General features: G+C 62.8%; 1 protein-coding gene across 4 annotated transcripts in view; it reads right to left on the reverse strand.

The window, feature by feature from the left end:
• NAV1 (neuron navigator 1) overlaps positions 1 to 27752 on the reverse strand; it is a 66550-nt gene that overhangs the window by 11957 nt on the left and 26841 nt on the right. For 2 of the 4 annotated variants that reach the window (XM_041119899.1, XM_041119898.1), the window contains 11 exons: positions 20251 to 20353; positions 16760 to 17125; positions 4501 to 4639; positions 3991 to 4288; positions 2860 to 3553; positions 2290 to 2745; positions 2044 to 2085; positions 1707 to 1858; positions 866 to 1036; positions 222 to 274; positions 31 to 54 (listed from right to left, as the gene is read on the reverse strand). In XM_041119899.1, the coding sequence (XP_040975833.1) occupies positions 31 to 54; positions 222 to 274; positions 866 to 1036; positions 1707 to 1858; positions 2044 to 2085; positions 2290 to 2745; positions 2860 to 3553; positions 3991 to 4288; positions 4501 to 4639; positions 16760 to 17125; positions 20251 to 20353 (2498 nt within the window). The remainder of the gene's footprint in view (positions 1 to 30; positions 55 to 221; positions 275 to 865; positions 1037 to 1706; positions 1859 to 2043; positions 2086 to 2289; positions 2746 to 2859; positions 3554 to 3990; positions 4289 to 4500; positions 4640 to 16759; positions 17126 to 20250; positions 20354 to 27752) is intronic. The other 2 variants (XM_041119900.1, XM_041119901.1) reach the window with 2 other exon arrangements.

The following is a 27752-nucleotide window of genomic DNA, read 5'->3' on the forward strand; positions in this document are numbered from 1 at the left end:
GTGCGGGTGACGAGCAGAGTGCAGGCTCACCTCAGACTGCATCTTCTCCTCAGCCTGGCAGTGCGAGAGCAGAGAGAGACAGACAGAGGCAGGCAGTCAGGAGGGCAGAGAGGCACAGACAGGCTCAGCACGAGGCAGAGGCATGCACAGAGCCCCCCTCGTTCCCACCCGGGCCCCCCCCAGCCATGCACAAAGCAGCGCAGCACGGAGGCAGCTCTTACGGAGGAGTAGGTGGAGGACGCGCTCGAGGCCAGGGACAGCACCGATCCATGAACTGCAACAGAATAAAACCCAGCGTGTCAGGGCGCCCCTGGCCAGTAGCACCCCCAGGGGCTGCAGGTGCAGGGCATAGCAGGGTGCAGTGCAGGGGACGGAGCTCCCAGTGGAGGGGGACTCTACGGTGGGCCAGGGGAGGCAGAAGGTGGGACAGCAGCTGCTCAGCACTGCCCGTTTCTCAGTGCATGGCTGGTGACCTTCCCAGGCATGTAGCGTGCAGCAGGGCGTGGGGAGCACCCTTCATCTGCACTCCCACCCTCTCTGGCCGAGCCTGGGGGCTCTGCCACCCTCCCTGGCTGAGCCTGGATCCCTGCCTCCCCAGGGTCACAACACCCTGGGGCCAACCCAGGGACACCAGGCACCCACAGGGGTCAGGGCAGGCTGTGGCTCAGGGCAGATGCCAGCACAGAGGGGTACACCATGCCCCTCAGGGCTGCTGTACCCTGCTGTGATGCTGAGGATGGGATGCACCAACCCATCTGACAGCGCTGCAGCAGTGCCAGGAGGAAGGGACAAGTGTGCAGAGAGCCCCGCCGCCCCCCCCCCCCGGAGCCTCCTCCACCTGGGCAGGAGCGCAGCACACTCTCACCATCGTCCACAGGGTCCCGGAAGGAGCCCGAGCGGATCATGCCCTTGGGCTTGTCCGCCAGGGAGAGGGTGCTGCCCATCTGGGATGTGCTGTACAGCTCGAAGGTGGAGTCGTGGGTGGGGATGCTGTTGGAGCGGGTGATCCGCGGAGTTGCAGTGGCAGTGGGGCTCACTGCAAGGAGAAAGCAGGGAAGAGGTAGGGTCAGAGTCACGCCTGGGACCTGGGATTGGGATGGGGAAGCAGGGCTGGGAGCGATTCACGAGAGCTGGGATGCAGAGAGGAAGCATGGCTCATGGTCCCAAAGCAGGGAGGGGCTGGGGGAAAGCTAAAACGCAGGTTTATACTGGGAAGACCAAGACACCAGCACTAAGGTAACCACAGGGCTGAGACAAATCCACCACCCTGGGGCAAAGTGGGCACCACCATGCCAGAGCCCGCCACCTGCGGGTGCAGGAGGGGAACACCTCATCACCTGCTGCCCTCCACTGGCAGCCCCGACCTGTCTGCCTGGACCCCCAAACCCTCCAGGAACATGTAGGTCCTGGCAAGAGCAGGGCAGGGATCACCCCTTGCCCTGCGGGGCACCCCCAGAGGAGCAGGGAGCTGCAGGCAGAGTCCCAAGGGTGGATGAGAGGGCCTGAAGCAGAGGTGATGGACATCCCTGGCCCCTGGGCACAACCCAGCACCTTGGTGGGCCAAAAGCACCAGGTGCTGGGTGTTAGGGCTGCTGGGGGTGTCGAGGAGAAAAGCACCACCCAGGACAGCATCAGCAAGTAATACGGGGAGCAGGAGGGACAGGGCTTGCTGCGAGCAGAAGGGGCTGGCAGTGGAGGGCACTGACCGATGCTGGTAAGCGGACCCTTCCCAACCAGTGCCATGGGGAGGGCAGGGGGTGAGGGCAGGTCCTGCTGGTCGTCCGACTCGGGGAGCCCGCTGCTGATGGCATGCGAATGGCGCCGCTCCTTGGCCTCCTCCTGGGAGTGGAGCTGGTACCTGGGGAGCAGAGCAGAGACAGGCATGGTGAGGTAGACCAGCACCATCCTGGCTCCCGCTTGCTGCACTGCAGCCCAGCCTCCCTGGCATGGAGGGCACCGCCAGCCCCCCACGGAAAGCTTCACACGCCTGCCTGCCCACCCTCCCTCCCCAATGCCATCCAAAAGTCATTCGGGCTCTTTTACCTCAACCCTTTCTTGGGCAGCGTGTTCCTGTCGCGGTTGGCACTGGAAGGGAAGGAAAGATCAGTGACATTCCTGCACAGATGAGGGAAGGTGCCATGGGGGTTGAGCTGCGGGAACAGGGAGCTTTTCCCCAGAAATGTAGCAGGAAGAGCCTCTGAAGCAGGCAAAGGTCATGGCAGGATGGCAGGGATGGATCTAAGCCCACAGAGGTGCCCCAGCAGCCCCATGCCCTCTCTCCAGCCATACCTATCCAGATGTGTGAGCCGGGGGCTCCCACTCCAGCCCAGATCCCCTGCCTCTTCCTCCTCCTCCTCCTCCGTGCTGGCAGGGGGTGCGGCAGCAGGGGTGGTGGTGGTGGTGCTGCCCCCTGAAAAGGCACTGGGGAGGCTCATGGGCATCTGCAGGGACTCCATGCTGCGGTGCAGGCCTGAGAGCTTGGGGTACATCCTGCCCTCCTTGGGGACGCTGAAGCCACCCATGAGCTCCAGGCCCTGGGAGAAGCTGGCTGAGTTGATGTTGAGGATGGGGGCAGGACTGGGGCTGAAGCAGGGCGCAAGGTGCCCACCAGCTGGGTGTAAGTCCTGGAGCTTGGCAGTGTGTGGGGGATGGAGCTCACTGGAGGAGGGCAAGTCCAGGCTGTTGGAGTTGACCTTGTCCAAGTTTGCCAGCGAGGGAGGCTTCACATAGGTCTTGGCAGCCGCTCTGGAGAGGGGAAAACAGGTAAGGAAGCAGGTGAGACTTGGGTACTTGGCATAGCCGGGCACTGAGCACAGCCGTGCCAGGCACCTGCTGCCCTTGGAGGTGGAAGGATCGTACCTGAGAGGCGTGGGGGGCAGCTCGGCCACCTTGGCCGCTGGTGGGAGGTTGGCCTGGGCTTTCGGGGTGCTCTCAGGTGAGCTGACGCTCTTCAGCGTCCCGCACTCAGAGTCAAGCGCCACCGCCTTGGCTTTGGCCTTCTCCTTCTCACGGTCTGTCTGGTTCACGGGGGCTGGCGTGCCACGGCCAGCGCTGATCTTGGATGGCTCTTTGAGCCGTGACACCGAGATGCTGCCCTGCTTGGTGCTCAGCAGACTGGGATCAATGCTGCTGCTGACTGGCCGATTCGCACCGCGGCCACCGGTCACACTCATGGAGCTGGACTTGGCCGGCCGGGGCAGGCTGCGGTACTGGATATTGGAACGAGCCCCTGGGGCCAGGAAGCCAGGCTCGGCTGCATTGGAGACATCCAGGCTTGTTTTCCTCCCACTGACCGGCTTGACAGGGATGCCGGAGCTCTTCTGGATCTTGCCGAGCGTGGCTGAGCCCCCAGCCTGCATGACGGTGGCCGTGCCAGTGGCAGGAGCTGGTTTCTTATAGCCGAAGGAGCCGGAGGCCGAGGGGCGTGTGAGACCCGATGGTGGCTTCTTGGCATCAGCAACACGGTCACGGCCAGCATCGGAGGAGGAGCGCTGCAGGCCTGTGCTCTTCACAGATAGCTTGCTCTTGTCGGTGGCTTTGGTCTCAGGCTTGCCTGGTAGGCAGAGAAGGATAGGTTAGTGTCCCAGGAGGCTTTGGGGACATTTGGGTGTGAACTAGCCCAGACAGGACAATGGCATCACAGAAGCAGGGATGTGATGGAGAAGAAGGGACATGCCACCATCCCAGGAGTTGGGGCAGAGCCACAGCCAGGCCCCTGCTGCACCCAGCTAGCCTCCAGCCCGGTGCGTGGCCACGAGACCATGGGGCAAGCACGAGACCTAGACAAGCAGGGCCTAGCATGGGGCCAGACCCACAACCTGCCTGCAGGGATGCACAGCCCTGCCACCCCTTCCAGCCCACGTCCAGCTGCCAGGTCCGAGTGCAGCCACAGTGCATCCTGTGGCCCACATGCTCAGGGGAGGCCCATGAAGGTGCCACCCAATCCTCTCCCCATCAGAGGAGCCGAACCCTGCCTGAATTGGGTCTCACCTGCCACTTTGAGGGTGCTCTGAGCCGTGTGGGTGATGGGGGAGGTCACGGCCACTGGAGGAGTCTTGCCCTTCTTGAGGGAGCCCGGGGTGCCCAGGCTGACAGGCTTCTTCAGCTCACCACCCTTGGGCCCCTCCTCGCCACCCTCTGAGGGCTCCCGCCGCCACTTGGAGGAGCCATGCTCCATCTTGAGGCTGCTGCTGTCGTAGTCCAGCTTCTTGGGTGCCTTGTCCTCACCCTCACAGTACCAGCTCAGCCCACTCTCTGCCAGCGAGCGCTTCTCAGAGTCCGTGCGCAGCTGTGGGCAGAGTGGAGTCAGGGGCACTCCTGGCACCCACTTCAAACCCATCCCTAAGGAGCACCAGCCAGCTGGGAGAGGGATGAAGCAGACACCCTGTGCCATGCCTCAGTTTCCCCATGCCAGCACCCTCCATCCCCTCTTTCCCATACAGGCAGTGGCACCAAGCCAGGACCGGTGCCAGGAAGGGTTTGGGTGCCACAGGCACCTACCGCTATGGTCGAGTTCCTGCGTGAGGCAGTGGGGGTGGAGGGCAGGGAGTTGAGCGAGGAGCTGGCGTTGAACTCCTCCGAGCTGAGGTTGTCAGAGGCATCGCTGAGGCCGCTGCTGATGGAGCTGCTCTCATCCCAGCTGCAAGGGCAGAGACAGAGTCAGACCCCCCTGCCCAGCCCCAGCTCTGCCCAGCAGATCCTGCCACCCGTGGGATTTCCCTGCTCCAGGCTGCCAGGGCACAAACCTCAGTTCCCGGCAGCACCTGCTGCAGGGTCACAGCAGGGAGCTGGCACTCAGTGGCCACGGCTGGCTCCAGCCCAGCCTGGCACAGGCTTGGTGCCCCGCCGGCACACAAGCCCCAGTGACCCTGTGTGTCCCTGTTGAGGCCCCTGTGGGGTTTTTTGGGGGAGGGAGGGTACCTGTGCAGCACAGGGAGGCCAGCACCCATGCAGGCAGAGCTGGCAGCACTGCAGTCAGCACCAAGACCCCTGTGATCTGCCCCACCGAGAGGGTCAGGAGGGTTGCTGGAAGAGGCAGGGACCGGCTGGAGTAAACAAACCAGCCGCGCCACAGCATCCACCCTTCCTTGGGTGGCTCCCACCCAGTACCTCGCTGCACCCTGCTCCCCCCTCTTCAGCACCCTGCATCCACAGCAGGCACAGGCAGCAGCTATGGGCACCGCTGCTATGCCAGGGCGGCTGCTCCATGCCGGGGGCTCAGCGGACCATGCAGAAGCCCATCTGCAGGGCTGTCAGTCAGTGCCACGCCGGGGCGGCAGCTGCCTGCACACCCCATGGTCTTCGCTGGCTCTGCAGCACAGGGCTGTGCCCGTGGCAATCTGGCACAGATGGGCACAGAGCATTTTCCAGCAGGATGAGCATGGACCCTTTCAGGTCAGCAGGTGAGTGGGTCAGCAAGGCCCCGCAGGCTCTGAGGGGGCTGCGGGAGGCTGGGGGTGACAAGCAGCGGCATAGGAGAGGGGAGCAGAGCTTGGGGCTGAGGCCAGCCCCGGTCCCTGCCAGAGATGCCCATTCCCCAACACTAGGGCCACAGAGGTGCAGGAGGAGCCCAGCAACTGGTGAAGCCACTTAGCATCACCCAAGTGACACTGTGACCCTGGCTGAGCTGGGGACAAGACAGCATGGCCTAGCAGAGGAGAGGGTGCCTGCTGGGTACCTCTGCCAACTGGGGTGCCAGGGCACAAGCAACAGCCACCACCACCCCCTCCACAAAGCCCACACCCCAGGACAGAGCAACACAGGCAGCTCCCCTCCAACCGGCCCCGTGTACCCTGCTCTTCCTAGACATCGGGAATTGGCCAGAGCCAGTATGGACACAGTCCCCTTCATCCCCACGGTAGCTTTTGGGACAGAGTCCCACAGGCACTGCTGCCCAGGAAGGGATTTAATTATGACCACGTGCCTGGGATGTGCTGCTGGGCTGCCCAGCTCCAAGCATCTCTCACAACCAGACCCTGTGCTGGGGGTGACTTCTCACTGGGACAGAAATCCCCAACCCAGAGCACGAAGCAAAGCTCCTCTCCCAGGTTGGCATCACCCTCACAGCAGGCAGCGCTGGGACCGAAGCAGGGCTTCGGTGAGCTATGTCCTGTGAGCACATGGCTGTGACCAAATGTGGTGCTCGGTCTCTTCAGCTTGGCTTTCATGGCCTGGCAGGGCAAACCCCAAATGCTCCCTCAGCCTTGCATGGGAAGCTCCTGCTGCCCTGGCCCCAGGCATCTCAGAAGCCCTGGTGAAACAGGCACAGGGTCAGGGGCTGAACTGGGGCATGAGGTGACCCCAGATCCTCCTTAGCAAACCCATGCCAAGGAAGGGCAACACAGAAGGTCACAGGTGATATCCCAAAAGCTCTTAAGACATGGGGTGAGGCCTGGGAGCCAGCTGCCCACTGTGGGGTATCTCTGGCTCTCTTATAGGGCACATGGCTGGCACACTGAGGGGTCCCCAAAACTGACATGCATACGCTGTAGCTGGCACAGCAAGGAAAGCCTCAACTCAGGCTGCACTGCAGCATCGACTGCCTCTCGGCAAACACAAACTCTCGGGGCACGGCCAAGCCCTGGCACCCCGGTCCGTGCCGGCCGAGGCCACACGACTGCCCCCCGCAGACCCCAAATGGGGGTGGGGGGGGCAACCACGCCGCAGCGCCACGCTGGGGGCAAAACTCTATTCCTGCTTTGTGCTCCAGCCCCTCCATCTTACGCAGAGCAACTCCCCACCTCCCTTCAGCCGGCACCGCACCAAACCCACCCTGAAGGCAGCGATGCGCCGGGACGCCCGCAAGCCCTGCATCCCTCTGCCCACGACAGCTCCCAGGGAAGGGATGCTCAAGGACAGCGGCGGCACCGAGGCGGGGCCTGCGGCAGCGTGACCGTCCTGCCGCGCTCGCCGGCACCGGCCGGGCGTGCGGGAACCCACCACCGGCCAGAAAGGTCCCGACACGGCCCCGGTGATGCACACCCCGACCCCGACCCGAGGAGGTGGCTGCACCCCGGAGGGAGCAGGGCATGGACCTGACCCGCGGCCGCGGTGCGAGGGGGCCGCGTGGAGATGCTCCGCTCCCCGCCCGGCCCAGCCCCACCCCGCTTCGGAGCCGCCCACCTCCCCCCCCCGGTCGGACATAGAGCCCGGCAGCCCCGGAGCCCGCCCCGCCCCGGCGGGGTCAGCTCCGCCGGCCGGGGGTACCGGAGCCCCTGGCACCCCGCGGGGGCTCGGCCCGGCCGCGCTGCAGGTGCGAAGCGGGGGCCGGAGGGGGGGGGGGGGGGCTCGTCCCGCTCCCCGGCTCGGGGGAGCCGCCCCGATGCTGCGGTGGCAGGCGCGGCCGCGCTGCCCGGGTCCCCCCTTCCCCCCCGCGGCGCGGCCGAGACAAAGCACCGCCCGCGGTGCGGCCCCGGGGCGCGGGGCTTTGTCTGCCGGGGCCGGGCTCCGGCCGGCCGCCCGCCCGCCCGCAGCGCGCGCGCCCCGCCCCGCCCGGCGCCGGTAGCGGTGCCGGTGCGGTGCCCGTGCCCGCACGGTACCTGCTGGCCAGGCGCGGGGCGCGGCGCGGCCTCCCTGCCCGCAGCATGGTGCTGCCCGCGGCAGCGCGGCCGCGCCGGGGGCGGGCGGGAGGGGCGGCGGCGGGACCGCCCCGCGCTGCCCGCGCCTTAAAGCGGCAGCGGCCCCGGCCCGGCTTCCCCCCCGCCGCTGCCCATGAGCCCCGCCCTGACCGCCCCCCCCCACCCACCCGCCGGGATGGGCCCGGGGTCCCGGCTCCCAGCCCCGCCGGTCCCGGTGCCCGCCCAGCCCACAGCCCCGCGGCCACGTCCCCACAGCCAGCTCCAGTGCCCCCCAGTCCAGCCCATGCCCACCCACCCCTGTCCCTGCTGCCCCCCAGCCTCAGCCCAGCATCCCCCCCCCCAGTCTCAGCCCGGGGCCCCCCAGCTGCCCCCAAGCCCTTCCTCACGTCCCCACAGGCAACACCAGTGCCCCCCAGTCCAGCCCACAACGTGGCACCAGTGCCCCACAGGCCATCCCTCAGCCTGGCCTCAGCGCCCCCCAAACCCCCCCAGTCCCCCTCCCCGAAGGCACCGCCTCCCGCCGTGGGTCCCTCGGGGGGCCGGACAGCTGCACCCAGCAGGCTCAGCTCCTGCGAGGGCACCCGCGCCTGCACCGCTCTGCGCTTCATTGGCCAAAAAGCCTATTTTTGTCCTTTTTTCTCTCTCTCTCTCGCATCAGAGCAGCGACACCAAGGACACCTTTGCCAGCCCGGCAGCGGCGGGCAGAGAGGGTTAACTGCAGCCTTGGCAAAACAGACCCAGTCCCTGCGGGCTGGGAAATAAGTAATTCCTTCCTCACGCCTTCCTCGGCAAAGCAACGGCAACGCCTCTTGGCTCCCTCCTTGCCGCGCAGCCCCATCGCTCAGCTGCACGGTGCTTGCCCCGGCAAGGCGAGGTGCTGTGGCACGGCACGGCAGGGAGGGCTAGGGATGCAAGACTTCGGTGCCCAAGCATCCCTGTCCCCCCCCGATCTGACCCTGCCTGCGCCCACCATCCCCACAGCAGCTCTCGGCCGTTGGCCAGAGCTCACGGCTGGGAGGCCAGCGGTGACACCGCCTCGGCGTGGTGTGGTACCTCCCGCAGGCAGCCAGCCCTGCTGCGGGGTGATGGCCTCAATGCCGGTGTGCGCCAATGGGTGCGGCGGCACAGCCTGTCCAGCATCGCATCCCCGTGGTCCCTCCGGCCTGGCATGATGCCGGACACAGTCCCCTCCCTCTCCTTCTCCTGGCCAGCTGCCTTGGCCCCACTATGGCCAGCTCGGGCAGTGCTCGGAGGAGCAGCTCTGGCTTTCACTGGGCCCAAATCTGGATTCAAGGCATCCAGGGTGGTGGGGGGAGTCAGCTGGGCACAGCGGCCCCCGGGAAAGGCAGCTTCGACCCTGCCAGAGCCAGGACTATGATGCGAGATGATGGCAGAGAATCACCATCAGCCACAGCAGCCCCACCGGTGCTGGCACCAGCACTGGCACAGACGCCTTCGCAGAGGAGCACCCCCAGCCCATTGCTGTTGGAGCTGGAGGGTTCAAAGTGTCCCTGCTTCACCTGTCTCGCACCAGCACAGACACCCACCTGCATCCCAGACAGACTCGCTGGTACCAGCCAGGGCGCCCGGCACTTGTGTCCCTGCCAGGCTGGTGCTGCCGAATCCCCACCGCCTGCCTGAATTCCACCCTGGACTGAAGCGAGCCCCTCTTGGTCTGCCCTGGCCCCTTCCTCCTGCTCTGCCGTAGCTGCTGCAGGGAAGGAAATATGGGGCTTGTGCTCGGGGGGTCCCCACACCCCACATCAGTGGGTCACTGGCACTGAGGGGGCTCTGTGGACATGCCACCAGCGTCCCCCATCACAGCCTCGTGCTACTCTGGCAGGATCGGTGGGGAAAGTGTGGGCACAGCCAGGGCTCTTCCCTCCCTCCCCTTCTCCACCACTTAATGGGGCAGAAAAACCAATTAGCTTCATAAATCACGTGGGACTCCCTGCAGGCATGGGAGCGGGCAGGGGTGGCTCTGCTTCCCCCTCACATTCGCCTCAGGAACTGCCTCACAGCATCACAACACCCACAACCCCCTCCTTTGACTCCCTTAGGATCCCCACAGCCCCCTGCACATCCCCCATGCCCCTTTAACTGCCCCAAGCACCCTCCCGTACTCCTTGAGAACCCTACAGACTCACTTAGGACCCCCAGATTCCTCTAAGTTCTCCCCAACCCCCCTAAATGCCTGTGTACCCTCCAGGACCCCCTCCAAACCCGCAGGTACACCCCCAGATAGCACCAGCCCCTGCCACAGGCCAGGCTACCCTGACCCCAGGTGCTTCCCACTTGCATTTTGGGTACTGGGATCTGGCACCCTTCACTGAAGACACACTCAGAGGAACAAGGGTCTGCAGAGACCTTGCAGATGGGGAAACTGAGGCAGGGAAGGGGGTCTGACTTGCCCAAGCTCACCCAGCAGAAGAAGAGGATCAGCACCACATCCCAGCAGTTGGTCTTGTCCCCTATCCTCCAGGCAGCACTGCCTCTAGTCCCCAGCTCCCCGAGGGGTGCAGGGGACCCCCACTCGTGGGTCCCTGGGGCATGCGTGGCCCCAGCGAGGGGGAACCCGTGGCCAGGCTGCACCTCTGCTCCAGCTCTGCACCGCCAGCTGCAGTAATAACAGGGTCCAATTTCCCCAAGGCAGCGAGGCCGATGCCGTGGGGGTGTCAGCCAGCGCTCGCCTGCCCGCAGCAATGAGATCAGCCACGGACCCCAACCACACGCCTGGCCGCCATGCCAGCAGGGCTGCTGAACTCAGCTGGCCCGCTGAACTCAGCTGGCCCCACTGCAGGGGGGGCACAATGCAGGGTCACCCCTCTGACCCCCCCCCCCGAGCGACGGAAACCCCAGAGGAAGTGTCCCCATGCGGGGATCTCCGGCTGTTTTGGGAAGGGTGACACACGACGCCTCACTCGGGGCCGCCGGGGAAGCACAGCGGGCTGCAGCGGCCACATGAGGCAGTAGGAGAGTCCCAGGGCAGCGCCGGGGTGGGGGAGCGGTGTGACTCAGCCCGCTTGCGAAATTCCTATTTTTCCCGTTGTCTGGACAAGCTGGTGGCCTCGGACACCTCCACCCGCAGTGGCCCGGTCCCTTCGCAGGCAGCAGGGTGGCACGTGGCAAGCGGCAAAGCCAGGTCTTGAGCTCCCTGGGTGGCAAGCAGGTGGGCAGTCAGGTTTGGGGGGCAGATCCCCCCGAACAGCTCTTCCCAGGGCATGCGGGGTCCAGCCCTGGGTTCGGCTCTGCTCTGTGTCTGTGCCCAGCCCCACCAGTGAACGGTGGAGGCCAGCAGCTTCCCAAATCCTGGGTGTGCACTGACCCCTGGGTGCCCTGCATCCCTCGAGCCCTGCAACCCCGGGGATCCCCATCCCAAAATGCCCCATGTGGCCACAGCCACAGCAGCCCGGCCCGGGCAGCCCCAGAGGCCGAGGGTCAGGGCTGGGCACCTCAAGCCAAACCCCAAAATAAAGAGCCGGCTGGAACGCAGCACAGAGGAAGGGGGCTTCGATGGTGGCGGTGCCCAGCGGGGTTTTGGGGCCCCTTTCTGGGACCATCCCCCATCCCCAGCTGGAGGGAGGAACCCCGCCGAGCCCCGGCACACGGCGCAGTGCAGCAAATATTTATCCAACACCACTTCCCCGGCCGCTCCCCCACCTCCCCCCGCAGCCGGCCAGGCTGGGGCCCCGCACACACGCCGGGCCACGTGCAGGGCCATGGCCGTGCCCCGCGGGATGTCCCCGCCGAGAAATGACTTCACGGGTTTGCCGGGATGGTGGTGAGGGGTCAGGCCAGACCGGCCAAAGGCGAGTGAGGGGTGTTCGAGGGAAGGGAGCAGAGCGCCAGCGCCAATCCTGCTCAGAGGAGGAGAGGAGGGCGGCTGCTCCCCTGCCGCTCTTGGGGAGCCGAGCCAAACATCTGCTCCCGCCTCCGGGCTGTGCTGAGCTCAAGTAGCTGTGAGGAAGCCGGAGCCAGGCCAGCCGGAGCGCAGCGGGTGCCAGCTCGAGAGCATCCCTCCCGGGGTGGTGCTGCTGGCAGCCCCCAACCCCGCTGGAGGGGGCCATGGGCTCTGTAGCACCTGGCTGCCAGCAGCACCCTCGCAGTGGCATGGGACGGTGCCCGGGGTGTACTGTGAGCTGGACACACGTGCTGATGCCTGAGCTGCGTTGCGCAGTGCCCCGCAAAGGCTGCTGCCATGGCTCCATTTCATGCTCATGAACAGTCAGGGCGGTACCCGGCTCACAGGGGTGCAGATGCTGCCACCACTGTGGTGGGATGCAATGCTACCTCCCTTTCCACCCCCAACAAAAAACGAGGCCCAAAAGGACACCCCCAAATCACAGCAGTCCCGGGGTCACACAAGGACTTCCCAGGGTTCTGAAAGCCCCAGGGGATGTGCACAGCCTTGGGGATTGGCTCCAGAGCGATGCCTGCATGCCCAAGGACCTGCAGCACACACAAACCATCAGCGCTCCCGCAGCCACCGCAGCGAGAAGGTGCTGACTCAGCAGCCAGCCCTGCTCGCTCCCTCTCCGCTCTCCTGGCCCTGTGCATGAGAATGGCAGGATCGGGCCCAGCAGCACCCGTGCTCTGCCAGAGGGCAGGATGAGTCCAGCCTGGGCGTCCCCATGGGATTCTGCTACCGCAGAGTATTTGAGCAGCTCCAAGGATGGAGCCAGCTTTTCCCAATTTTTCCCTGGGGACCTCACCTGTGAAGCTGTCCATCCCACAAGCACCATCTCTGGGCGCACAGCTGAGCTGAGGTTTCGTGTCCCCATAGGTCACCTTGTGTACCAGAGCCAGCCAGCCTCCTCCTCCTCTGCACCCCGCAAACCCCACCAAGAGCAGCTCTGCCCTGCTACAACCCGGGCATGCCCTGCCCTGACCCGCTTGCAGCCAGCAGGGTGGACCAAGGGAAACTGAGGTACAGCCAAGGCCACACAGCAGGTCCCTTCAACCCCCAGCCGGTGCCCAGTGCTGTACTGCAGCATGAGGCGCACCCCAGGGAAGTGCTCAGGCCCTGCTGAGCCCTTGGTACTGGGCGTGGTGGCCTAATGGACCCCATCCAGGGACATCCAGAGCACCCCAGCACCCTCGCAGCAGCATCACCGTTTGTGGGGAAGAGGCTGGGGAACAGGCTGGCTGATGAAGCATCTGACAAAAGGAGGGTGGTGGAAAGGACGACATCACATAGACTGCTCTCCAAGCCCAGGAGATGTGGCAGAGCGGGGCAAAGCAGGGACGAGCCAACACTCTTGTCATGCCCTCAGCCCGGAATCCTACCCTGCATGGGAGGAGGGAAGCCCCATGGCCCCAGGCAGGCAGGGCTGGGGGCTGGGAGCCAGCACACCCCACCAGCTCCCGACCGCAGCAAAGCCCCGCAGCACCCCGCTTGCTCCTCACCGTGTCCCAGATGGCCCCAGGGAACACCCAGGGGTGATGCATGCTCACCCGCTCCTGCGCCAGCACCCAGGACCCGCCAGAGCTGCTCACATTAGGTCCCTGAGCGCACACAGCACGGGGGGAGACGCACCAACACGCAGCCACATGCCGGGGGAACGGCAGCTCCACGTGGAGAAGGTGGCATCGCTTGGACATGCAGGATGTGGCCCAGACGAAACCAGGCAAAACCCAGCTTGAACATCCCCGCTCAGGTGTCCTCCGCCTCCTCTGCTGCTGCCTGATTCACATGCAGGTCTGCACACGAAGGCGCCCACACTGCTGCATCGCAGCCCCAGCGCCACGCTGAGGCTGTACAGCCGCAGAGGTCCCTTGGCAGTGGGTGGCCGCACATTGGTGGACCTCCCAGTGGGGTGACCTCCAGGGTCCAGGAAACATCCCCAGGCTGGCTGGGGTGGGAAAGCGTTACCGGCAGCACCGCACCCATCCAAGGACTGGCATCAGGGGCAGGGAACAGCAAGGGGCACACTGAGCAGTGGTGGGTGGAAACCTGAGTCAACAGCAGCCAAGGAAGAGAGCAAAGGTTTTTCAGTGCCAGAGAAACAGCCCAGGGGTTGGTGCTGTCCCTGCCTGCGCCCTGCCCAGGCCCCAAGGATAGGCAGGACAGGGCAGGAGAGCAGCACCATCCCAGCAGATGCTGCCATGTTAAGCAGAGCTCACTGCCGGTGCCAGGCCCTTCAGACACCATGGTGCCGGCAGCAGTGTGGGTGCATCCCAGCAGGGCTGTTCCCAGCCCAGGCTGTGCCGGGTCCCCACCAGCTAAGGGCTGCCCTTCTACAGAGCACAAGGAGGATACGGCGACACCAGGAACAAAAGAAGGGCCTTGCTGCCAAACAGGGAGGGCAAAGCCAGAGCTTTGCACACCCCAAAACCAGCAGCAGGTTGCTGGTGGAGGGGAACCACAAGTGCCAGCCCGACGGACGCAGGCAGGCAGGCACGACCAGGCAAGGAACTAGGATGCCAGCACATTCAGCTGATACAGAAACGCTTCTGGGGGCTGGGGTGTCCCCAGCTAATCCCTGCTCTCACCATCAGACCTGATCATCCCATCCTCTCTGTGAGCTGGGCCCTGGGACCCCCACTGCCTTCTCAGCTGGGCTCACCCCAATCACCACCCTGCCGAATTCACCCCGATACTCCACGGACAGTCCCCATGACCCGGCCGTGCCTCACCTACCTCGACCCTCTCTCCTTCCAGGCTGCTTCCCCAGCGAGCCATGGGGAAACCAGGTCCCATCAGACGGCCCTGCACATCTCTGAGGGGGACACGCCACCGCGTCCTCTAAGCTAGCTCTGACCTACTGCCCTACAAGCCTGGGTGTGCGCCGGCGCGGTGCAGGGAGGCACTGGCCCGGCGGCCCAGGCTCGGGGGCTGATGGCCCCATCTGCAGCACTCAGCTCCTGCCCGGTGCATTAGTGGCACGGGGAGATGGGGCCTCGGGCGGTATTTGCTTTCTAGGTCAGAGCCAGCGGAGGAGGCTGGATGAGGGGCTGTGCTGGATGAGTGCTCTCGGCCGGCAAGGCAGCCCCTCGCCCCGGACGGCTATGGGAGGAGGGGATGCCCCTGCTCCCCTGCCCTGGCTCTGCACTCAGTGCCCAGGCTCCTGGACAGGGCACCCCGGTGTCCCCCAGCACCCAGCCAGGGACGTCCCTTGGGGACAGAGGCCCTGCCATGCTGCCTGCTCTGGGGGAGCCCCTCCTGAGTGCTGCTGTAGGGCCATGGGGGATGGAGCTGCGACTAGGTCACTGCATGGCCCCATGTGCCAGCAACATCCCGGCAACGTGGCTGATCTCCAGGACATGTCCCTGTGGATAAGAGGATCCTGTGCTGCCCCGGCTGCCCTCCTGCCCCCATCCCTGGGGAGGGGTACCCAGCGCAGAGCACCAGCACAGAGCACCCAGTCTGTCTCTGCACCCATTGGGCAGGGCACTGGAGATTTCTCTCAGGGCAAACCCAGGGCATCACGCTGGGGACCCTGTGCAGGAACAGGGATTGCGGCACCTCACCCTGGCGGTGCCGGCTCAGCTCACTGTCGTGCTGAAAGCCTCACCCGTGCCGGGGCACTGTGGTGTTGCCAGGGCCTCACGGGAGGCTCAGCTGTGCAGGGCTCCATCCCCAAAGCCTGGCCCTTCCCGGGAGGAGAAGCGGACCCTGCCTGGGTCAGTGTGCAGGGCTGAGCCCAGGGAGTGTCCCGCTGGGGCTGACCCTGCCCACGCTCTGCCTGCTCAGTGGCTGATGGAGACGAACTGATGCTCTGGCTCACCCCTCCCAGCACTGCCTCCGCAGCCAAGGGCACCCCAAGGTTATCCGCCTGCACGAGCAGCTCTGAGGCAAGACAAGGAGGGAGACAGGCAGCAGTGGAGCCCTTCATCCCCACAGCCAGACCCGCTGGGACCCCAGCCATCCAGGGCAGCCCAACGCCACCCCATTGCCCATCACACCCCACAGTTCAGTGGCCGGTGGCAGAAGGTGGTGACGTGCCACCTCTGTATGCCAAGCGATGGGTTACGGTCCCCAGAAGGGGTCCATACTAAGCCAGCACAAGGCACCCCTGTTCACAAGCACAGGGCAGCCCCCCCAAGGTCACCCCCCATGTCCGTGGGGAGGACGGGCCTGGCGCCCATGGTGCCGCGGACACTCTCACCCCCAAGATGGAGCCTGCAAGGGGCAGAGGCCAGCACAAGCACCCCTCGGTGTGTGTCTCCTCTAACTGTAACATGTGCCTCCAGACCATGTCTGGGGAGCATTGGCCCCCAGGATGGGTGTGAAGCCATGGGGTGTGCTCTATACTGCAATGAGCTGACATGACTACAGCCACCCCAGGAGGGCTGGAGCAGCACTGTCAGGCCAAATACCTCCTCCTGCTCTGGGACAACTCAAATGCCGGAGTTATTTATTTTCTCGTGTGCTGAAACAGGAAACCTCCAACATGCTGAAACCCTGGACCCTTGCCAGAGCCAGGGACACCTCAACAGCGCAGCAGGAGCTGGACACATCTGGAAAGAAAGTGCAAGCCCTGGGCATGCTGGGTTGTGCCCACCTGCCAGGAGATGTCCCTTGCCCCGTGGGTGGAGGGACAGAGGCCGACGAGGGTCCCAGAAGGAGGGGACCCCGCTCAGCAGCACACCCTGCTCCACCATCATGCCACCCATCGGCAATGACACTTCAGTGCTTGGTTCTTGCTGGGGTGCTGAGACCTGACCCAGCCTGTCCCACCACGGGCCACCAGCACTCCCAGCTGGACACAGGACATCCCCACAGTGCCAGGGTCAGAGGCAGCAGCTCAGACCCACTGGTGTAAGCTGGGAGAGAGCTTCTGAAAGCAGCAGTATTTACCCCAGCAGGGCTTTGGCTCAGGGCTCCTGCAGCCACACACCACGTGCTTTTCTTAGCCCCCTGCTCTGGGAACACCCAGATCAAGCTGGACACTTCCCGCACGCCAGGAGAGCAGCACGCCCCAGCTCAGGGGCTCAGCGGCCCTGAGAGGCCCCAGCTGGCCCAGCACCACCAGTACTGCAAGGGCTACACTGCCTCACCAGTGGGAAAGCAACTCCTGGGATGCAGGGACATGATCCACCTGGCCAGACTGGCCGTGATCTATGTGCTCTTTCATCCATCTCTGCTGCGCCTGGTGCCCCTCCACCACCAGCCAAACAGGAGGTGGTGAAACCTCCAGGAGAGCCCCAGTCCGGGCACGAGCCCTGGCGCAGGCACTTACCCTGTGGTGATGTCGTCATCTTCTGTCAGCGTCTTCCCCATCAGATCACTGTCGCTCATGTAGCCTGACTTCAGCTCCACATCATCGGTGTCCAGTGCCTCGACCAGCTCCAGGCGGGAGATGTGGCTCAGCTTGCTGGGACTGCGCATGGGCATGGTGTGCGAGTAGTGTGCCCGCTCACCGTGCATGTACCAGCTGGGGGTGCCCTCAGAGCGGCAGGTCCCCCCGACCGATGGCGCATCCCCCGCCTGCAGGCGCGGGCTCGACTGCCCATAGCGCCAGGACAGCGGGGAGGAGCGGTTGGACAGGCTGGAGACACTCCGGGGGTTGGCTTCATCGCTGTCGTAGCAGGTCATCTCCAGGGAGCTGTGAGGATGGGGTGCATGGGGGGTTAGGGCAGGGCACGGTGGCCAGCAGAGGTCTGTGCCCTGCCTCACTCCCCCAGAAATGGGGCTGCAAGTGCTTAGAAAACAAAACTGCCCATTTTGAGGTAGCCATACAAGGCCAGAGGCTTCCAGGAGTGTGGGTGCAGGGACACTGTCTGTCCTGGACCCCCTCCATCTCGGCTGGCAGAGGATGGTCCCCTCCTTCCCTACCTGGTGCCAGCACAGCATCCCACACTCCAGGACGCACTGGGACATCCATACCGCCAGCACCCACTGGTGTCTGGTGGTGCTCATTTCTCCCCAGGGACTGTGGAACCGAACATGGGGTGCAATGGGGAGGTCTGTGCCTCCCTACAGCCCCAACCACCCCCCAGAGGCCCCATCCACCCAACTCCATGGGGGTGGCACCAGGGCTGGCTGCAAACATGCTGAGATGGGCTGCCCAGCCCCACGGGGCTGCCTGCAAGCATGCTGCTTTCCAGCCAGCCCAGAGCCCACGAGTGCATCAGGAACAGGGAGTTCAGTTACTCCCCGCACTCCTCAGGGTGTATTTTGGGCAAACAGCATGTCGGGGAGTGATGTTGAGACTAAATTTAGACACCAAAAATGATTACTTCTTGGAGCAGCTACTTGGGAACCCACAGCCCTCAACTTGGCTCCAAACATTACTATCAGCGAGCTATTCCCTAGCTTGGATTTAACGTTCCTGCAGGAACACCAAAAGCCAAACCCCGGCTGCAGTATTGAATTTAAAACAGGGAACTACATAAAAAACTAGGAAGTTTTTTAAAGCGGAACTAAAAGGGTTTAGTTTTTGTCAGCAGCACAAAGGCTATTTAAGGATGTTCTGCTGGTGGCTCAGAGCAGATGCAAACCACGTCTCCAAGCAGGACAAGCCCCTGAGGAAGCTCGTGTGGCCCTGCAGCCGGGTGCAAAGGCTGCCAGAAGTACGATGACGTCTTTCAGGAACAAAGTTGTGTCCCAGCAAGGAAACAGCAAAGGCTGAGCCCCAGCCGCTGCACAGAAGAATACAGTGAGGAGAACAAGAGAAATTTGAGGAATAGTTTGTGGGAGGAATAAAGAGAGAGCCCAAAGCGGCTACAGGGATACCGGTGATGCAGGGCACATGCAGAGGACCGTGGATGACATCTCTATCGGACACACTTGCAGGAAGCATTCCTGAGAGCAGAATTAGTGGCTATGTGTGTAATTACAACATACCGGGAAAGAGCTGACACAGCTTTGGTAAAGGAAAATCTGGCTCACAAGCGTGGTGGAGCTCCTGGAGAGATGCAGGGAGCACGCTGCCAAGGCTGCTGCAGGCTACCAGAAGGTGGTGGATGAGTGCCCTCACCAGAGGCAGATTAAGCTTCCAAATAAACTCAGCTACGATGGGATAAGAGGGAAGATCCTCACATATTTAAGAACCACTTATGGGACAGAACGCAGGGGAAGGCATCCCTGGGGTATCAATAGTCATTTTTCTCTGTGGCAGGGATATGGCTGAGGCCTCCGCCACGCGATGTACTCATAACTCATCAAGAAAAGGAAGTGATAGCAAAGAGTCAAAACCTACCAGCAACACTAATTTAATCACCTATAATATCCTCACCTTATTTCCCTAAGACTGGGGCTGATGGAGGATTTGCAAAGGAGCTGAGTGCTGGGGCAAGAAGGCAGCAGGTGAAGTTTCACACAGATGAATGCAAAGTGAACGCAGAGCAAACACGAAGCGAACGCAAAGCAGCCCTGACTCAGCGTGAGCAGCACCAGGCTGTGAACCAGCTCCCATGCCAAGCAAAGGGATGGCAGAGCTGTAATGGATAATGCCAGGAAATGGCCAACTCGGGGAATATTGCTGGAGCCCCATGCAAATCCCACTGCCCCAGCAATCTGCTGCGTCCGGCTCAGAAAAGATCTGCAAAATGCAGCCAAGGACAAGCAAGGTCTATGCGAGCTTCTGGGTTAGGAACAGCTAAATCAAGTGGGCTGCTTCATCCTCAATGAAGCTGATCGAGAGGCGACACAGGGAAGGTCTGTAATGATGAGTGGTGGGTGAAGCGGGGGTCGAAGCTGCTGCTTTTTGCCTCTTCCAACACAAAAATGAGGATCGAGGGAGACCACGAGGTGGCAACAAACACCAGAAGAAGGATGTTCGCCGCATCCTCAGCTTTCCCGACTCGCTGACACCCGACACAGTCTCTCTGCAAAGCCCAGGCTTCATAAGCAGCTGCACCAGCGGGGTGGGGGCCGGGAGGGTGCCCTGGGGGGATGCCCCCTCCCCACCCGCTGCTCCCGGCCCGCCCGCTGGCAGGGTCCGGGCCCTTCAGCCCCGATAAGGAGCCAGGCAGGAGGCTGGAGCTGACCCCAAGCGCGTCCAGAGCAGAGCCGTAACCCTGCAATGGTCTCAACTGAGAGATGCGGGGGACACACAGGTAGTCCCAGGCATGTGTCAGAGAGACCTCTGAGCACAGGTAGACACTCTGCTCTGGTTCACCGCCCAGCAGTCACCCTTTCCCCAGCCCCACCGTCCCCCCAGCCCCAGCTGCAACCCTGGGGTGCTACCAGCCCCGATCTGGGCAGGGTACCCCACCTCTCTGCCCATGGACTGCCAGGCATTTGGTTGGCTCTGTCTGAGGGTTTCTCCATCATCACCCCTACACAGAGTAGAGAAACTGAGTCATGGATGGGGATGGAGCCAGTGGTCCAAACCCGGGCAGGTGCAGGGGATACCTTCACCTCTGGTTGTCCATACGGGGACACCCAACCATCGGGAAGAGACCTCACCCCCTGCCTGGAGTCTGGGGGCAACCAGCTCCCCTTGGTGCCACCACCACCCATCCCCACTGCCCCAGAGCATGCGAGCACTGCTAGGGATGGGGCTCTGCCGCAGCCCTGTGCATGACAGCCCACAGATTTGGGGGCATCTCTCCAAGCCTCCATGCACAGGGTCCCCAGGCCAGAGGCCACAGCTTGCTCCCTCCCACCAACATCGCCCTTGCTCGAAGCAGAGCCGCTTCCCAGCCTCCCCAACCTCCCTTGCTGCCCCAGGAAGGACACTGGTTGCGGGGAAGGGGTGGTGGGCATCCGGTGTTGGGGTCTTACCTGTGAGACACCTGAGAGCCCCTCAGGCTGGACATGGTCTCCTCCAGGTTCTGCCGAAGGTCCAGCACATTTTGCACTGTCCTCTTCCTCTGGGACTCAGGGTCTGTGGAGAGACAAGGCAGCAGCTTTAAAGGGATGAATGGCTCCTGAGCCCCTCTACCCGCAGCTGTGCCCCTCCCAGGTCCTTCCCACACCCCTCTGCCCAGAGCTGTGCCCCCCAGCTCTCGCTTTGCCAGCTGGGAAGGGACAGGGCAGGGCTCGCACCAGGTTCGAGCTGCACCACCACGAAATGCCACCCCCAAGGGTGCTGTGGCCATGATGGGATGTCTGCTCCAGGAAGGATGAGCTCGGCAGTGGCCAGCAGGGCCGGGGGGACCAAGTGGGACCACGGGACCCACGCAGGTGACAGGCCCCCACCTATAGTCAGGCAATCCCGAAGCACTGTGACCCTGCTCCATGGGGCCACACAGGAGCACTTGCCTTGGAAGAACATTCCCAAACCTGCCCCTGTGTCCCTCAGGCTCTGGAGGTGCTTCGGCCTGGTGACACAGGCGCTGCAGCAGCACCACCCAGCATGCAGCCAGCAGAAGCTGAGGAGATGTCAGGGAACAGTGCAAGTCGAGCCCCACTCCTTGTGCCCAGGGAGAGGCTGCTGCTGCTGCAGGCCGGAGCAGCCGGCAAGACCAAGCCCCCCACAGGCGCAACCTGGGGCTGGAAACCCTGAGCTCCAGCTGCCCTGGGGCTTCTCCAGGCGTGTACCCCCACAGCACTGGCGTGCATGCACACACGCAGGTGTGCACGCACACACACAGGTATGCACCCCCCAGCCTGCAGGTGTGCACGCACACACACAGGTATGCACCCCCCAGCCTGCACATGTGGACATACATGTACCTGCACCACAACCACTTGTGCATGCATATCCACACACACATGTAAATGCATCTGCAAACACAGAGGCACACCTGCACACACAAACATGTGCACCTCCCTCCCCACCCCCCCCCCGAGACATCCATACACATGAATGCACACATATGTGTGCATACACACACACAGAGGAGGGGGGGTCAGTCCTGGCACAGCCCTGGCAGCGCTGCTGAGCTCGGCTCCAGCCCCCCATGCCCCTGACCCGCTCGTGTGCATCCCCGGTGGCTAACAGCCGTGCCACCGCAGCTTTGATCCCCGATTTCAAGCCTTTCAGCCACAGCTTGCCATTGAACCGCAGTGACAGCGGGCGCCAGGGATGCTGGACATGGCTCCTCCTAATGTAACGTGGCAACCAGCACTTCGGGATTTGCAACAGCACCGTGTAAGCTGCAGTGACGCAGGGACTGGGGGGACACCACTGGCACACACAAGCAAGCAAGCTCCCTGCAACAGCATGGCCACATGTCCAGCACAGGAGCAGGGCTTGTGTCCCATTGTCCCCATCACATACCAACCGTGTCACCGGACATGCCACAGGCAGCACCCATGGGTGATGCTGTCCCCTCCCAAGGCTCTGCTCACCCACTGGCCCGGGCAGGAACACCTCAAAACAGTGAAGCGGCACCGATTTACGCATGACCCTGGAAGGTGGTGACAAGCGGTAACAGCCCCGATGAGACAGGTTAAATCAAGCAGGTTAAAGCCAGTTGTAGATGAGGGTAAGAGGGTTGGTGAGCCCACGGGGCACCCAACGCAGCTGGCACACGCCGTTGCATAAGAATACCTGGTCCTGCGTGTGTCCGATCACCCTGGTCCAGCTCCCAGAACAAGGCTTAGCAGGAGGCAAGTCATGAACTCGTGATTAAATCTTTCTTGTGGCCTGTGCATGTTGGAGGAATTAATCAAAGGCACAGAACATCCAACCAGTGCCCCAGAGCCACAGGATGGGGATGTGCAGGCAGCAAGGGCAGAGGGATGGAGGGCTGGAGCAGAGGGGCTGCGCACATGGAGCTGAAGTGCAGAGGAGGCTCGAGGGGCCCTTGGTGCTTGGAGGATGGCACCCACTCTGCTCTGCGGCTGGGGACAAAGGGACTCTATGCCCCTCTGGTGGGGCAGGCGGAAAGGGTCATGCTAGCAGATCAGGGTCACCTCAAAGCTGCCAAGTCCTGCCCTTGGGCTGCCTGGAAAGATGGATTTTCAGGCTTGAAATGGCGGAGCAGAAACCTGAGGCCAAGTGCATCACTGCCACACGTGCATTCTGTAGGCCAATGGAAGATTTTGGAGGGGAGGCACATCTGAACCTTAGGGAAGAGCACTAAAACACCCACCAGTGTCCCCAGGCAGGGCCATGCAGGGAAGGACTCAGCACCCTCAGCTCCTCCACCCTGACCACATTCAGTGGGGGCCGTCCACCCTGAGACCAGCTCCTGCAGCCGGAGAAGGCGGCACGCATACCCCAGCAGCGCCATGTCCCTGTGGGCTGGGGCGGGACAGAGCAGGATGGGATGGAAGAGCCACCATTGTCCCCTGGCGCCGCTAGCAGCTCCCACCCCTTGCCAGCTCGGCAGCGTGCTCCTCCTGGGCACAGCTCCCTCCCAGAAACACTCCGGCTGCCTCCCCCCAGCCATTCCCCCAGGCATGAAGCCAGCACTTGGGCCTGGTGCTGCCTCCTCCCAGGGTGCCACTGCCAGCGGGGCTGCCACAGCCACCCCCATCCCAAGGATCAGTGGGGCCAGGGTGAGCACTTGCTGTGTCCCCTGTGCAAAGCCGGAGGGGCTGACATGTGGGTGCCACCTCTCCCTGCACCCTCAGTCCTGCTGGGGGACCCCCTGCAGCGAGGACCCCCATGGCACCCAAGGTAAGAAGCAGCATCCAAGGGCTCAGGTGCCTGGCAGAAGGCTGGAGGGTGCTTCAGCCCCAGTGTTTCAAGGCGATGGCAGTGACCCCCATCCCCAGCTTCACCCAGAGCACCATTGGTCACGCATGCCTGACACAGTTTGCTCTCCTGGCCCCCAGTGTTTGGGTGACAGTCCAAGTCACTCTAGCCTCTGCAGTTGCCCCAGGAAAAGCAGCAGCTCTCACCTGGGAAAGGGCCAAACTGGGACTCAAGGAGCTGCTCACCCACCTCTGGCACGCATCCCGCTGGCTGCATCACTGCCAGCACTGAATGCATCACTGCCTATCCCTACTGTGCTGGGCCAGTGCAGTGACACCGGGTCCCCGCAGTCCACTTTCCAGGTGCAGTGAGGGGCTTGGGGGCTGTCTTGGGGCTGGCTGAGCCGCAGCATGCCAGAGCTGAGCCGAAACTGGAGCTGCTGGGAGAGGCTGGAGTGTGGGAACAGCAGGACCGTGCTGGATTCCTCCCCGCATCGATTTAGCAAGCTTCCCACAGCCAGATGTTTCCAGCTGCTGGAGCGGGGAGCCGCAGGGACAGCTCAGCCCGTGCTGCAGCAGGGTCAGTTGGACACCCTGCCTTGGCTGGGCTCATTTTCCCGGCAGCGACAGCCAGGATGCGTCCCCCAGAGTTCCCTGCTCTGTTGGGGCTGCAGGCTCAAGGACCAACCATCCCCTCTGCCTCAGCTCCAGGCTGGCTTGCAGCCCTGTTCGCAGCTCCCCACCACTCTCACAGGCTCTGTCCTGCTGTCACAGGGGGAAGGGGGTGCTGGCTCCAGCCCTGTGCTCTCCTAGCCTGGCCACGCAGAGGAGGGCAGCCCCAAGATGTGGCTACTGTCCCCAAGCCTTGCGCAGGGAGGCCACCAGGCCCCACTGCCTGAGTCGCTCTCCCCTGTGCCAGGCTGGGTCTAACCTGCCCTTGCCTGCAGCCATGCTTGGGCAGCTCTCCCACCCCCACCCCAGCCCCTACTGCTGCTCCTTTCTTAACTGAGTGCTCTGAGCGCTTTCTCCAACATCAGCAAACACAATACAGCTCTGCTTTGCACATGGGGAAACTGAGGCAGGAAGTCCTAGCCCACCCCCGACCATGCCACTGTCTGCAAGCACTCTCCTGCACGGTCTCCACCGCCTGCCTCTGTGTTAAACACTGGGTCAGCACTGCCTGCTACACTACGGTGGATGCCGGCACAGTGACCTGGCACCGTGGGTGCCCAGCCCCGACCCACGCGATGCCCATCACCCCCATCTCCTGCCCTGCACAACTGGGGAAGCAGCAGATACCATTGCCAAAAGGAGGAGCAAGACAGAATGTGGGGCTGGAGGAAGCTGAGGAGGAGGAAGAGGAGGAAGAGAAATGAGGCAGCTGTGCTGCAAAGGGCTGGAGAAGGGCAAGGCACTGTGTGCTTGCTGCGGGTCTGACTGTTCTGGGCACAGAAGGGCGAGGGCAGGAGGAGACCAGGCAGCTCCACGTTGTGCCCACGTCCAGCCCTTCCCAACACCTCCAACAGTGAGCGGTGGCAGCTCCTCTGCCTGCACGACGGGGCACAGCCGCGTCCCCGCAGCCAGGCGCTGCAGACGTGGCCAAGTACGTCAAGGAATGAGGAAATCATCAACTCCAAACGGCTCGTGACAGCTCATTTCAAAGGAGCATGTGGCCAACAGCTCCTACTGGGGCCAGGCAGAGCTGCATCCATGGGACACATGTGTCCCATGTGCCTTGGCACAGAAACCCGCATGTGTGTGTGTGTGTGCCGCCTGAGCGCTTGTTTGCATCATACGTATGTTCATGTGCAGGCCGCATGGTAGCAAAACCCTCTCTGCCTGCAGAAAGGCGCGTGTGTGTATGTGCATGCCTGTGCCTATGACCTTGCATACATGCCCATGTGTATGTGAGCAGGCACGAGGACGGCAGCAGCCGACGCCAATGCTGGCATGAGTGTACTCGGCCTGCACAGATGCACCGTCTGCACCTGTGTTCATAAGCTTGGCACGAGCATGGCACTCACACGCATGTTTTCTTGCCCCCCACAACCCAACTAGTCTCATTTCAGAAGATCAGACTAGGAAAGGACTCCTGGCGACCCAGTAAATATTTTAATGGCAAGCGGGAATTTGCTGTAAAAGGCCTCACGGTGTTTCTGAGTCATTATGGTTGGGTCCCTATTACACAGTAGCTGCAACGAACTTCCCCAGGCCGTGAAACATTTTTAACTGGTTGCTCAATTCCTTCCAGCACACTGAAAAAATACACTAATAAACTCTGCAATAAAAACCATTCTCCCGGGGCTGTGAGACTCCTCCAGCCCAGCCGAGCTCCCCGGCTCCACAAGCCCTTGCGCAGATACACAATTCTCCCACCGCGCTGCCTCAGCCCGTGCTCCCAGCTGCGTTTATGAATGAATGAGCCCAGGCGTTGTTTTGCTGGTATTTTCCTTGCAAACACTCCGCTCCGGCACCCAGAGCCTGCCGCAGCCCGTCTGCCAGCCCGAGGGGAGACCCAAGATCCCAAGGCCAGTGCAAACCTTGCTGAGCCCTGTGCGTTCCCAGCTTATACCCCGCAGCGTGTGATTCGGTTACTGGTGTCTTGGCATGCCGACAGCAAAGTCTTTCCATATGGAGTAAAATGGCTTTATCTTGCATTTCTTACATCCAGCTCTGATTCACACTCCCGGACGGCTGGGCAGGGGGATGGTTGCAACCTGCAATCCTTCTCCCTGTGGCTTAATTAATTCTCCTCCTCCCCTCCAACAGCTACCAAGCAGGCTAAATGAGCAGCAGAGATGGCTAATAGGGCTCTGTGGGGTGACTGCCAGGTCCACAGTGTTTGCTTCCACCATCGGCCTTGTTTTCCAGCCTGGCCCCCATCCCTGCAATCCCTGCGTGCTCTCCCCAGGGAGGTACTGGGACCCCCAAGAACCACCTCTCTCAGAAGATGCCCCAGCGCACCTCAGCTGGGCAGACCACACCACACCCCCCGCCCAGTGGCCCAGGAGGGCATCTTGCCCTTTCCTCCAAACCTGTTGCCCCACCCCATTGGAAGGCACCAGGTTCGTTAACACTCACCATGGTTTCATTGCTTTAATTGCCAGGGGCTTCTTGGTGCGAGCTGAGGGCTGGCTGCCAATCCTGTCTCCTACAGCAGTGTTGGGAGTGGGTCCTGCTCCCCAGGAGGCAGGGACAGGGCTGGGAGCCCTGTGCCATCCAGCACCCTGGTAACGTGGTACCTGGGTACCCAGATGGCCAACTGGCACCTCCAAAACACCCCAAGCAGATGAAAGGGTAGAAGCATGGCCACTATCCCCTGGAAGACGGCAGCAGCCCCTAGGCTGATGGAGCTGGACATGCTCTTCCCTGGGGATGCAGAGGTACAGCCTCCTGCCAATGGGGATGGGGATGTGCAGGGGATGCCGCAGATACCTGAGGATGGGTCCCTGTCCCCAACTTCAGCCAGGGCAGGCTGGGCTCCCTGTTTGCTGCCGCCCTGTACGTAGCCCTGTGACCCCAGTGGGATGCAGGCTGCAGGAAGGAGACTGGATGCTGCGCAGCGTGTCCAGCACTCGCCCTTGGCAGACAGAGGAAAGGCCAAGCAGCAAAAGCCAGGGCAGGCAATGGGGTTACAGTGGGCAGCGCTGGTGGGGACACCGTGCCCCATGCACGGTCCGAGCCTCCTGGGGAACACCAGGTCCTGCAGGGACACAGCAAGAGGAGAAGCGGTGACAGGACCCCACTTTGGCACAGCCCAGCCATGTCTCACACCTTGCTGGATCCTTCTGCAAAACAACATGGCTCTGCAGGAGGATCCAAAGGTGGCTGCAGCGGGGAAGGAAACCCCTTCCCCTGCCTGCACCTGCAATCCCCATCACCGAAGCCATCCCCACCACCGCAGCCAGCACAGGCTGGGGCAGCGCCGCACTGTGCGTGGGGGCTGTCACCTCCCTGCTAGCAGGCGAGAAAAGAAAATTAGCAGTGGCACAGTGGTGACAGGCCAGGACTTCAGCCGAATCAGCACTTCTGGGGCGATCGCTGCTGCTAAGCCGTGCGAATCACGGCTTGTAATGAGGGCAGGGCTGAGAGACCTGGAGCCTGGACCCTGTCTGGCTCCAGTGAGCCAAGCTTTTAAAAGGGATTCAGACTTTCTCAGGCTAAAGCAGCCATAAATCTAGTTAATTGGGTCTCTCCCATATACAAGTTTCCAAGTGAACCCGCCGGAGAGATCCAGACCGGGCCTCCAGCCCACTTGTGGGTTATTCTTTCAATGGATGCTGCACTTGGCCCCAAACCACCCCACCTGCGCATCCAAATTACAACTCCTTTTTCAGCAGTGATAGCCTCTAGCTGCTCAACATCCCATGCATCCCACCTCCACGCCACCCCCCACTCTCCCACGTTGATGAGCCAGGAGCGCCAAAAATCCCCCGTGTCACGGCAGACCCTGTTCCTGCACGCAGCACTGCACACCCCTGCAACACAGCTGCCTCCAAAACTGCTCCTGCAAAGCGTCAGAGGAGCTGGGAGCATCCCAACGCCCCTGTCCCCAGCACCACGGGTGTCCAAAATAACCCCGAGGAAATGCCTGTGCAGCTTGGGAAGGAGGGGGGTTGCAGATGGCAGGTGGATGGGCTGGTTCCATGCACCAAGGTGCACCCTGAGCCTCCGGAGACTGGTGCACATGGCAGCAG

This window comes from Aquila chrysaetos, chromosome 24 (genome assembly GCF_900496995.4).
Source record: "Aquila chrysaetos chrysaetos chromosome 24, bAquChr1.4, whole genome shotgun sequence".
Taxonomy (NCBI): Eukaryota; Metazoa; Chordata; class Aves; order Accipitriformes; family Accipitridae; genus Aquila; species Aquila chrysaetos.